Source organism: Mastigoproctus giganteus, chromosome 5 (assembly GCF_048544385.1).
Source record: "Mastigoproctus giganteus isolate SK-2022 chromosome 5, ASM4854438v1, whole genome shotgun sequence".
Classification (NCBI taxonomy): domain Eukaryota; kingdom Metazoa; phylum Arthropoda; class Arachnida; order Uropygi; family Thelyphonidae; genus Mastigoproctus; species Mastigoproctus giganteus.
Genome location: NC_143579.1, coordinates 207,196,098 through 207,208,798, shown reverse-complemented (window position 1 = coordinate 207,208,798; position 12,701 = coordinate 207,196,098). Strand labels below are relative to the sequence as shown.

At 35.7% G+C, this 12,701-nt stretch overlaps 1 protein-coding gene across 1 annotated transcript in view; it reads right to left on the bottom strand.

Moving 5' to 3' along the window:
- The window catches only part of LOC150086038 (DNA repair and recombination protein RAD54B-like), a 354,517-nt gene that overhangs the window by 308,485 nt on the left and 33,331 nt on the right, over positions 1-12,701 (bottom strand). The window contains exons 4-6 of the mRNA XM_090374778.1: positions 7,752-7,773; positions 7,579-7,633; positions 1,052-1,139 (exon numbers count right to left, since the gene is read on the bottom strand). Of these exons, the coding sequence (XP_090230904.1) occupies positions 1,052-1,139; positions 7,579-7,633; positions 7,752-7,773 (165 nt within the window). The remainder of the gene's footprint in view (positions 1-1,051; positions 1,140-7,578; positions 7,634-7,751; positions 7,774-12,701) is intronic.

Here is a 12,701-nt window from a genome sequence, read left to right as displayed (position 1 = left end):
CGGGCAATGACCAGCTCAAGCACAGTGTTTGCGAAGCCCTGCAGAGCAAGAGTAAGGACTTTTACAGGCATGGAATGCAGCATCTGACTTAGAGATGGTGGAAGTGCACAGAAAATGATAGCGAATTTGTGGAAAAATAACAGTGTGTTTATTAATGATTGAGGATTAATTGATATAAAAGGCATAGTTGCAGGAATTAAATTTTCTGAGGAAAAAAATTAAGAGGACATTACTTCTGTACCACTCCTCATAAGTCATAAAAAGAGATTCTAATTCATAAGTCAGCGATACTAAATATCTTTAATTTTCTAGCTGGCACAAAAAAACCATAACAGCAAGCACACAACTGTCTTTACTTGACCAAATAATTTTTTTTCAGGAAAAAAGCCAAGAAATAGTTTAAAATAGAAAACTTTAAAATTTTATTCTAAATTCTGATAATGTACTGTATTAGATCAAAAAAAGAATTAAAAAGAACAGTCTTGTTATAAAAAAAAAGCAGTTCCCAATCAATTGTACAGCCAAAAATGGGGACACAAGCAATCTAAAAAAAGGGGGAACTGAAACCCTGCATTAAGTTTTCACTGTAATACAGATGGAATTTAATTCAAAACAAACTCTTTTTTGACATACATTGTGCTATAAAAAATAGTTAATAATGGATAATGAAATGGCCTCCATAGCCAAGTGGTCAGGAATGAGAGTGCAGTAGCACACACTCTTTGAGTAGACTGGAATTCATGCCCCTGAGTGCTAAACACATCAATTTGCCAACCTGCACTGAACCAGTGTGGCAGATTATGGTCCAATTTCCTCAACGTCAATTGTTGAGGAGGCTTCCATCCTGCAGTGGGTTGATAATGGCTGCAGTTTACCTTTTTTTTACCTTTAATGAAAGTGAATATTATACTTCAGGAATACTAAAATTCAGTAGATATTTAAATTCATAAGTGTTATGGTTTTTTTTGGTATCAAATACACCACGGTGCCAACTAGATGGTTAAATATAGAAACATGAAAATGAACTATAAATCTGTATAATTTATCTAACCTCACACTCTTTATTTCCAACAACAAGCCTCTGTCCTTCTTCTAGTGCAGCTAAATCTTTAAATTTAAAACCAATGGCTCGACCAATTCTAGACAGAACATTTTTTTTAAAAAATATTGTGAATATGTGTATTGTAATGTGAAATATAAAGAAGTGTAAATAATTAAGAAACTTTTATAAATACAATATGTATCTGTCAAACACAAACTGATTTAAATCTAGAAGTCACACAAAAAAAAATTGTAAGTCAGACTAAGAATACTGATATTTACTGTTTCATATCAATAAAACAAGTTATAAACATTCTACAATACAATTATGTTTTTAACAAAAACTTAATATTTATTTGAGAGAAGAAAGTATAATATAAGGCCTTTCTATAAGAACCAATATGTAAAAAAATGCTATTATAATCAAATTTGCTGAATAAATAAAAATATTATTCTTGAATTGGCCGCTTCAAATAAGTTGCAACCTCGATATAACACAGGCATCAGCACAATTTTAACATCTGCATTGTAAGCAAAGTACGCTGTAGCCAATCATTAGAAAGACACAATATGGCCCTGGCAGCCTACGTGTCATTAAACTCCATCACAACACAACAGCTGTAGCCAAATGCAAAATTTAATTTTTTTTTTTCCCCAGTTTAAGATAAGTACACAATGACTAAAAGATGACCTATTAAGCAAGCATTTTTATATAAGCAAATTTCATTTCACATTTTCCTCCTTTTTGTTTTACTATTTTGCCATTAGTGAACAAAACTGGTTAAATGTTTTAAATGTCAAATGCACTATTACATTTTTTTTTAATAATGTTGTACTTTAAAATAAAAATATTAAACAGTAGTGCTTCACATATTTAAAAAATAAAATTTCACACTTTTAATTCCTTATGATTCCATGCCTCCAAAAGAGAGATGTTTACAAGGAATCCAATTTACAGCATAGTGCATAAATAGGAAATAAGGAAACCTCGGCCACTTAATCTAATGGTTTTAATAGCTGAGTGGACATAAATGATACAAAAAAAAGAAAAAAAAAACACACACACACTGTTTTTTCTCTAACAAGTACCTCTTCAGTTACATAATTAAGATATTCCAGGAAATCAAAGCACAGATAAAAACTAACATCTTACAAATCATTGCATGTGAAAAAAACCAACATGAAATCATTTTTCATGGAAAATAGAGCAATATGGCTGGGTTACATTCTGGATCAGCCTATGGACCCCCCCCCCCAACCCCCAATGATGTATTAATTTGAGTTATAAACAACAAGTAAATTTTATACTACTGCAGTATAATTATGGAGAACACTAACTGCAGTTGTCTGCAGCAGCAACTGCAAACAACTTGATATACCTTTAGCAGTTTTACCATTCTAAATGTCATTTCATCCTTGAAAATAAATGTCGCATGGTGTTTACAAAAATTTATAACTAAATAAATTATACTGAAAATGACAAATATCATGGTTTTTTTGCTCTAAAAGGAAATGTTTAGTTATGTGAGTGCCCCATATGCACTGATGTAATTTTTATTGCATCTCAAATTGAGAGGCAAGACAGGGGTGAAATAAAACAATTTCTCTCAGATAACTACCACTGTTTATATATTTAATCATCTAATTGAGGGAATATACTGAAAAAGACAACAATAGCTCAGTGGTCCACACTTTGAAAACCATTGCAGTAGCTAGTTCAGCTCTATGAATTAGGTTTGTTGTGTTTTACCATAAAAAAATGTAGTTTAGATTCCTTCCCTCTTCTGGGATATGATCACAATCATGTTATATCCAAAACTGTGGTATAACCAGGCAGTGTATATCAAGGTTGCACTGTAATGTTTAACCTTACAAGTTAGTTTGCATCACTCTGTTCCTGCTTATTTTCCTGGGATAATATCAAAAGTTAGAAAAAGAAAGAAGTGACTAGTATTAACACTTTTTGTAAAGAATAATACAAAAAAAAAAAAAAAAGAAAAAGAAAAGAAAATTTTACTTTGTGTTTACATAAGACAAGCATTTTTCTTCTGCTTTGATATTGCTTACCATTTGTGTTTAATTATTGGAAATAGCTTGACTAAGTTATGTAATGGTCAGCACTAAAAAATAACTATAGCAGCCCACATTTGTGAGTGATGTCACAGGTGAATAACTTGAAACTAATGGAGAAAAAAAAAGGGCATGTGAAAAAATAAAGCATGGAGAAAGCAAGGATGTAGTAAAAATAGAAACGGGGGGGATTCTACATACTGAAAATTAGTCAGTGGCAAAAAAGCAGACAGATAATAAAACAGTCATAGTAGAAATTTCATTGATTTGATTCTTTATAGTGCCAAAATAGTCACTGCTTTAAGAAAGTTTCTGTTACCATTAGAGGTAAGCATTTTCAGGTTGTAGAGTGTTTTGCCTATGTCACTTAATGTGCAAATTTGCAATGCCAGTTTCTGTTTACTATATTGTCAGTGGGTCAGTGCCAGAAGCTTAGCTAAAACATATAAGCATTTGTCAGTGGATGGAAAGTGAAATTAATGCTAGGTGTACTTCACATGTGTGAAGTACACCTTTGTTTCTTGATATACCTGTGATACACCTTGATATACCATTCATATACTTGAAAAAAAGGCTTCCATAACTGAGTGGTCAGGAGGGGGAGTGCAGTAGGACATGCTCTTTGAGTAGACCAGGGTTCAACCCTCTGACTGTAATCGATCTGCCAACCCATACTGGACCAGTGGAGCAGTTTATTGTCCATTCCCTCAACATGAATCATTGAGGAGGCTTCCATCCTGCAGTGGGTTGATAATGGCGGCAGTTTTTTATACCTGTGATAAGGAAAGGTTAATGAGCATGCTTATGCCTACTGATCATTACTGTGATCAATATGTAGTTTGTTTGTTAGTTATTTGGTTTTTAGGAGCATTAGCAACTAAGGCCATATTGCTCCGGGGATATGCGGTGGTCATTCCCTGACCTTTCCGCATCCTCCGTATTTGGTGGTCACAGGCTCGAACCCCGGTCTAATCAAGAAGCATGTGCTACACACTGCTGTTCCTGCCCACCTGGCTACAGAAGCGCCTCAATATGTAGTGATCACAGTGTATTAATGTGGGATTTGCATAAAGATGTAACTACCATCAAGGGTAAAGGGAAGGGTTCTTGGTTTCATAAAGATGACTAGTGGTCTCAGACAGTTTCTAAATTCTATACAGTGGGACCAACTGATGATGTTACCATCAGCAAATTCTAAATGGGAAGCATTCAAGGAATTAATCATAGAAGCTACTAGGCTTTTCTTACCAATTAAAAAATACCCTTCAAGGTATAGGCCTAAATAGATATCAGATGAACTAACGAGACTTGCGGCAGAGAAGAAAAAAACATGGGATGCAAATAAATTACACACAACAAAGAAGTCTATGGTAGATATAAATTAGTCTCTAATAAAGTCACAAAGGAGTAGTTTTTCCAAATTCCCAACAGACATTAATCTTCGGGATTAATATGGCCTTAGTAGTCGTACTGCAAAATTCAGGGACAAGAAATCGGAATTCTCGGGGATTCCCGGAATCATAAGTTATTCTGTATTTTTCATAACATTTTATTTACGTGTGTTTAAATAATAATGAGTGATCATAATAATAAACAGTGAATAATTTTTCTGTGATAGGTTTACACTAAAAGTTTCAGAGGTTTTCTGAAAAAAAAAAAAACATTATAATAAATGCATGGTTTATTATGATTATGAACCAATATATAGTGACAAGGTTATATATTTTAATAACATGTAAAAGTGATCTCTACTTGATATAGACATTTGATAAATAAAAACATTAAAAGAAGGGAACATTAACACAAAATAAATGCCAAATAAAAATCATTTAAAAAATTGAAAGATAATACCATAAATATTTAATGTTTAAAAGTTATTCTTAAAATGAAATTTGAAAACACACAAAGCATTAACTGCCCTATCTGATATTCTTGATCTTTGATTTTGATAAACATTCCAGACAGAAAAATTTCTTTCATTCTGCACTGACGTTGGTCGAAATGTTAAGAGTGCATCGAAAAGCATCTTCAAGTTGGGCGTTAGGGTACATATAAGCTCATTTCCTTTTTTAACAATGAAAACATTTTGTCTGCTTGCCCTGATTTTGGTTTTGCTGTTGAAATCGATATTGCTTTTGCTAATTCAGATTTTAGATCAGTTTCTGATTTCATGTCAGAGTTTTCCACAGCAACATTCACATCTTCTCTTTGCATTTCTTCTGTTAAAGCACATTTTCCTTTAAAAAGTCTTTCCATTAATGATTTTGCTAATCGAGCAATTTCAATTTTGCTTGCCAAAGCAAAAAATGTCATCCTTTTCCACTTCATATAAACAATGAACATTGCTTAAATATTTAATGAGGGATACTAGATTCCTGTATTTAAGCAATTCAGTTCTAATTTCTTTTAAAAGCATAATCCTGCTCAAACACAGAATTCTGCTCAAAGCAGTGTGATCTGCAAGATGGGTCCTGAGCTGGATATCATCATTCTTCTCTTTTTTGGTGATTCCCTTCTATTTCTCTCTCAAAGCAGTGTGATCCAAATTACTAAAAAGAAACTTAAAAATTCCTTCACTTGTTAGAAGATTTGCATCATGATTACTTAATACCTCAACTGCTAATCGAACAGATTTTAAGCAATTTAACATATCTCTCACAATTATATAATATTCCTCTTTCCATAAGTGACCAGCTTCAGCTGTCATAAAACAATTTTTATTGGATTCAGGATCTTTAAAAATCTTTCGATCATTCTTTCTAATGTTTCAGTGTGTTTTACAATCTAAAATGACTTGTAGTTCCATTTTTTCACTCTTGATTATTTCCTGCTGAAAAAGAGAATTTCTCGCTGGAGAATATTTAAAACGTTTTACAATTTTTCTTATACTAAAAATTGCTGGAGAGACATCATCTTGCAGATCACACTGATCGGCTCCAGCTACATTATCTGAATCAGAGTCGTTGCTTTCATCTTTCTCATTACCCCAGGGGCTCACATCTGGTGAGTATGGGCTTGGCACACCCAGGGTCCTGAGCTGGATATCATCATTCTTCTCTTTTTTGGTGATTCCCTTCTATTTCTCTCTTTCCCTCTCTCAGGAATTTTTTTTTTTTGGCTGGTGCAGCATAAGCCTTAGGCTTCCTTGCACCATATAGCTAATGCTAATAATAATAATAATAATAATAAAATATTCAGAATCTGCATCGTATTCGCTTCCACTGCTGCTTGTTTTTGATGTTTCATCTTTCAACTTTTTGACGTAAAACGCTTTCGTTACAGCAAGGTGAAGTGCATGATTGTAACATAACTGCTGAATAGTCGGTGATAACTTTCCAAATTTTTCCATAACTGCTGCACTATCACTAGTTGATACAACCACAACTGCTTTAAGTTTTAATTCAAAGGTAATCTTTCCTGAAGTAAAGATAACCCTTTTTCTGCAGGATAGTTCCCATGAACACTTATAAAACCAAGATTCAAAGAAGCCTCATTGTAGTGTACATGAACATTCACATATCTTCGATTCCTACAACTGGTCCACTCTTTGAGATGATGTTGATAGATAATCCATCTGCTGCTGCAACTTTGTTGCAAATAAACATCAACGACAAAATAGAACAAAATTTTTCTCCATTCTCATAAGAGAATGGGAAAAGAGAGATTACCTAAAAAAAGCAACAGAATGGACAGCCCCTAGAAGGAAAAAGAGAGGAAGACACAGAAGCACATGGATGGAGGAAGTGAGGGTGGCTATGGAAAAGAGGAAATTGAAGAATGGAGACTGGGAGGACAGAAAACAGTAGAGGAACAAAATTAAATTATAAAAAAAAAAAAAGTTTGATTTAAAAAAAAAGAATTAAAAAAAAAAAAAAAAGATTGAGGTGTTTAAGGCTTTGAATGGATTGAGCAAGCTCAATGCTGATGTCACTGCTCAGATTATACACAAGAGGAGGAATAAATTCAAATTGAAGGACGGTTGCAGAATATATGTATGAAAGTTTGCCTTTAGCCAGCAGGTGGTTGATTGCTGGAGCAAACTTCTTTCTGTTGTTGTGGAAGTTAATAGCTTAAATAAATTCAAGAAAGAAATAGACAAACTATTAGAAGGAATGAACAGGTGAAACGGGATTTTTTTTTTTTTTTTTTTTTTTTGGCTGATGTAAGCTTGCTTTCTTGCATAATTTGTTTGTCCATTTAGAGCTCAATTTTGAGGGACATGTTAACTTTTTAAACAGATACAACAGAAAGAGAGAAGTCGACTATATAGAAAGATTGGGTATATCATAAAACTACAAACTTCTTTTTTTTTTAAAGAAAAATAAGACCCAGTTTGCTTGACCAATAGTTAACCTAACTGTTGGACAGTTAACACCTAAATCACCAACAGTCATTTAGATTAATTAACTATTTTCTCTTTTTTTTTTTTTTTACATAAACTCATAAAAAATCTGAAAATATGCTTACTCTTTTCCTTCAAGATCCTTCAGAACTGCTTTTCTTCCATGGGCAATCAGCACAGCTGGTCAGATATAAAGATATTTAATTCATATTTTTGAAAAGCAGTAATTATGGAAGCATAAAATTAATGAATAAGATCATTAAATCATTTAAAAATATTCAATAAAAAGTGCACTTACCATCTCCTTCCCATTTTTTATGCTGAAATGAATACAAAGAATGAATTTTAATTATCTTCTCAACAATGAATTAGCACATGCAATAAAATAAAACATACAGAAACAAATGATTAAGTTTAAAAGAAACTAATCGTTTATTGTTATACAGTGCTTTTATTATAAGATAGGTTCAATAATTTGTCTGACGATACTTGCCTGTGAAGTGTCAGGTTAACTCATCTAAAGTCTCATTCATACATATGCCACCCTTTCACCAAGGAAAGGGTGGCATATATATATATACAGCCACTCCACGACTTACAGAAATTCAACTTTATGTAAGTTTTTGCTGGCCGGTGCAAACTTAAAAAAATCATGGAAACGTATTTTGCATCCTAGAGGAAACGTATTTTGCATCCTTAATTGCTCCTTAAAGCTTTTCAAACAGAGAAGTTTTTCCTGATTTATTTTCTGCTTTATTAGTTTAAATTGTCATATTAACTTATTTTCTAGAGTAGCTTTATATTCCTAGTTACGATACTTAGTTTAAAGTTTAACTTAGACAGAGATTTCGTAGATATTACTTAGTATCGGTAACGGTATCAAATCCACGTGTCACAAATTGAACGAGAGGTCTTTTAACCAAATTTAGTCGATTTATTAACCAATTGTTATATCAAATTATCTTCTATAAGTAGATTATAGACCTAGTCAGGATCCTTAGTTTATTCTAAATTGAGATAGCGAGATTTCGAAGCTAATCAATACTTACGAGTCCGTAGAAATACCGTTCGTGAATTCCCGCCATTTTTACACGATAGCATAAGCTTAGTGTAGTATACTGCATAATATAATATTGTCAATTAATCAGTAAATCTATTAATCTTGATAAACTTTATTGTCAATTAAATTGTATTTTTAACTCTATATATATATATAACGACTTAATCGTAACAAATAATTAATACATAACTATAGTGGTACACGTGATACGGAAGTTGTATAAAGGGAACACTAGATACCGAAAAAAAAAAAAAAAAAAAAAAAATATATATATATATATAACATAACTGTTTTGGGATATAACTTAAGGATTTAATTTTTGTTTTAAATTTTATTGAATTAAATTGGAATCATGACTCTGACCAGAGCAGCAAAGCAAAAGGCTCAAGCTAATGGGAGTGCTGTGGTTCAGGGGAGAACTGAGGGGGGCAGTTGCCCTCTGAATCACAGTCTATTAAAATGCACTGTTTGCTTGATGTTTGCGGAGCAGTCGGGTACGGGACATGATACTGCCAAGGGGGATGTCTTTGTGTGTGCACGATCTAAGGAGTGCAAGGAAATCAGGCGACAACTCAGCGTTGTTATGGGCCTTTATGAGACCTTGAAGGACAGGGTGGATGCCCTCGAAGGAAATAAATTGAGGGGCCCATCAAGCTCTCAGCAGCCCACATCAACGCCAGAGCTTGCACTTGGTCATCAGGCAACACAGGGGCAGCCCCCTAGGCAGAATGCGCTGGTCCCACAGGAACTAGTAGTTGTTGGTGACTCTATTGTCAGGGAAACGGGGAACATGCTTTGTAAAAAGGATAGGTGGAATAGGACCAGGGTATGTCTGCCAGGGGCAAAGGTTGATGACGTTGTAGAGCGGATATCATCTTTTAAGGGCACAAAAGGTGATATAGTTGTACACGTTGGCACTAATGATATTAAGAGTAGGAGACCGGCGGAATTACTTAGCAAGTATAGGTCACTGTTGAAAAAAAGCCGTGAATTAGGGTTGAACTTGAAAGTGTCTGCAATTCTGCCCAGACACGATAGGGAGTATATGATGAGAGCCTTGTCGATCAATTCGGCCCTGGAGGGATTGTGCAAGGCTCAAGGGGTAGAATTTTTTTCAGCCTGGACTGTACTTGTTAACAGGAGAGATTGCTTCTACAGGGATGGGATACACTTAAATAGAAAGGGTGCAAGAATTTTTGCTGATGCTGTCGAGGCAGTGTTAGGTGGGTCGGAAAACTGCTAGTTGGGGGGGATACAAGGACTAATAGATTAACAGTAGCCACTGGCAGAGGTGGAAGTGATTCTTGCACTGCTTCTATTCAAATGAGCAGAAGTCTGAAAAACAAGATGCAGGATATTTCAGAGACTGCTGGTAGTCATTGCATTACAAGTAAACACATGGGTTGTGTTAGGGTAGCTAAGAATAGAAACAGGTGCATGTATACCTGCGTGTACACCAATGCTAGGAGTTTGGTAAATAAATTTGATGAATTTGAGGTATTGCTCAAAACATCAAAGGCAGATATTGTTGGGATATCAGAGACGTGGTGTCACACAGATATAAGTAATGCGGAACTGGAATTTGGGGAATACAATGTATATAGAAAGGATACACAGGACAGGAGGGGAGGAGGGGTTATGCTATTAATTAAGAAACACATAAAGTCAAAGGAAGTGAAGCCAGTTGACATCGATGGACAGGGCAGTGTCGAGTCAGTTTGGTGTGACATAAGCATAGGGAAATCAAAATTGAGAGTAGGAGTGTGCTATAGGCCTAATGACTCTAATGAGTATAATAATATATTGTACAGGGAAATAGAGTGGGCCAGTAAATCAGAGAGTCTTATAATGGGGGACTTTAATTTCCCAGATATTGACTGGAATTCGTGGGTTGGTCACTCGCACACTAGCAAGGCTTTTGTGGATTTATTGGATGATTGTTTTCTACATCAGCATGTTCGTGAGGCAAGAGGGAGCAATACTCTTGATCTGATTATCAGTAGTGATTCTTCATGCATTAAGAACCTGCAGATAAATGAACCACTAGGTGGCAGTGATCACAGTGTGTTGAAGTGGGATTTACTAAGGAGGTAACTACCATCAGAGGTAAAGGGAAGGGTTTTTGTTTTCGTAAAGGCGACTATGATGGTCTTAGACAGTATTTAAATTCTATACAGTGGGACCAACTGATGATGTTACCAACAGCAAACTCAAAATGGGAAGCATTCAAGGAACTAATCTTGGTGGCTACCAGGCTTTACATACCAACTAAGAAATATTGTTCAAGGTTTAGGCCTAAATGGTTGTCAGATGGACTAATGAGACATGTGGCAGAGAAGAAAAATGCATGGGATACATACAAATTAATGGGTGACATGGAAGCCTATGATAGATATAAGTTGGTCTGTAACCAAGTCACAAAGGAGATTAGGCAGGCAAAGGCAGACTACGAAAAATCCTTGGCAAAGGATGCAAAGAAAAACATAAAGGAGTTCTTTACATACTTGAACTCGAGAAGGAAAGGGATGAATCAGATTGGTCCACTGGATATTGATGGTTCAACAGTTGAGGATCCTGCTCAGGTGGCTAACAATCTAAACGAGTATTTTGCATCTACATTCACGCATGAGGAGTTATTCAGGAAGGAGAATGATGTAGGTAAAGTAAACATTGGCAGTGAGCTGGATGATTTTGTAATAACTGAGAGGAAAGTGGAGGAGAGATTGTTGAGGATAAACATAAAAAAGTCACCTGGGGTGGATGGGATCTATCCAGTTATATTAAAGGAGGCAGCAAAGGAAGTATGCAAACCCCTAGCCATAATTATGAGAGCTTCTTTGGACTCAGGGGAGGTACCCATAGACTGGAGATGTGCAAATGTAACCCCAATTCACAAAGGAGGATCAAAGGCTGACACAAGTAATTATAGACCTGTTAGTTTAACTTCTGTTCCAGGTAAATTAATGGAGGCACTGGTTAAAGAAGCACTGCAGGATCATCTAGACAAGAATTCAGTTATAGCTCAGACGCAGCATGGTTTTGTTAAGGGCAGGTCTTGCCTGACCAATTTGATTGGATACTATGATGTAGTCACAAAAGAAGTGGATGCAGGGAATAACTTTGATATTATATATTTGGATCTTAGAAAGGCTTTTGATACTGTTGCACATGGAAGACTGCTGCACAAATTGGAGCAGTGTGGCATTGGAGGCAAATTGCTGCTATGGATAAGGGGATGGTTGAGTGGCAGAAGACAGAGAGTGGTAATCAATGGACACTGCTCAACGTGGACTAATGTTATTAGTGGAGTTCCTCAAGGTTCAGTGTTGGGTCCATTGTTGTTTTCGGTGTTTATGAATGATATTGATGATGGGATATCAAGTTTAATGTCTAAGTTTGCAGATGATACAAAGGTTGGCAGGGTCGTTAAGGACACTACTGACGCTATGCTGCTGCAACAGGATCTGGAAAGGTTGAACAGATGGGCTGAGAGGTGGCAAATGAAGTTTAACATTGACAAATGTAAAGTACTACATATGGGTAACAGTAACCCCAGAGCAATGTATCAACTCTGTGGTACTACACTGACAGTGGTGGAGAATGAAAAGGACCTGGGGGTAATTGTGCAGGCAGATATGAAGTTCTCTGAGCAGTGCAGACGAGCTGCAAGAGTAGCTCATGGTGTCTTGTCAATGATATACAGGAATTTTTCTAGCAGGGATAAGGAGGTGATTATTCCCTTGTATAAGGCAATGGTTAGGCCACATCTTGAGTACTGTATACAGGTCTGGAGGCCTCATTTCAAGAAGGATGTAGAGCTGCTGGAACGGGTACAGAGAAGGGCAACAAGATTAGTAAATGGAACAAAGGGTTGCTCTTACGAAGAAAGGCTTAAGTTTTGCAAATTACAGAGTCTGGAGACTAGGCACCGGCGAGGTGATCTGATAGAGGTGTATAAGGCTTTGAATGGTTTGAGCATGCTCAATGCCAATGGGATTCTTCATCTTTCTCAGAATAATCACCTCAGAGGGCATAAATTCAAATTGAGGAAGGACGGATGTCGGATAGATGTGCGGAAATTTGCCTCTGGCCAGCGGGTGGTTGGTTGGTGGAACCGACTTCCATCACTTGTTGTTGAAGTTGATAGCCTAAACAAATTTAAAGCTCAACTGGACAGGTATTTCGAAC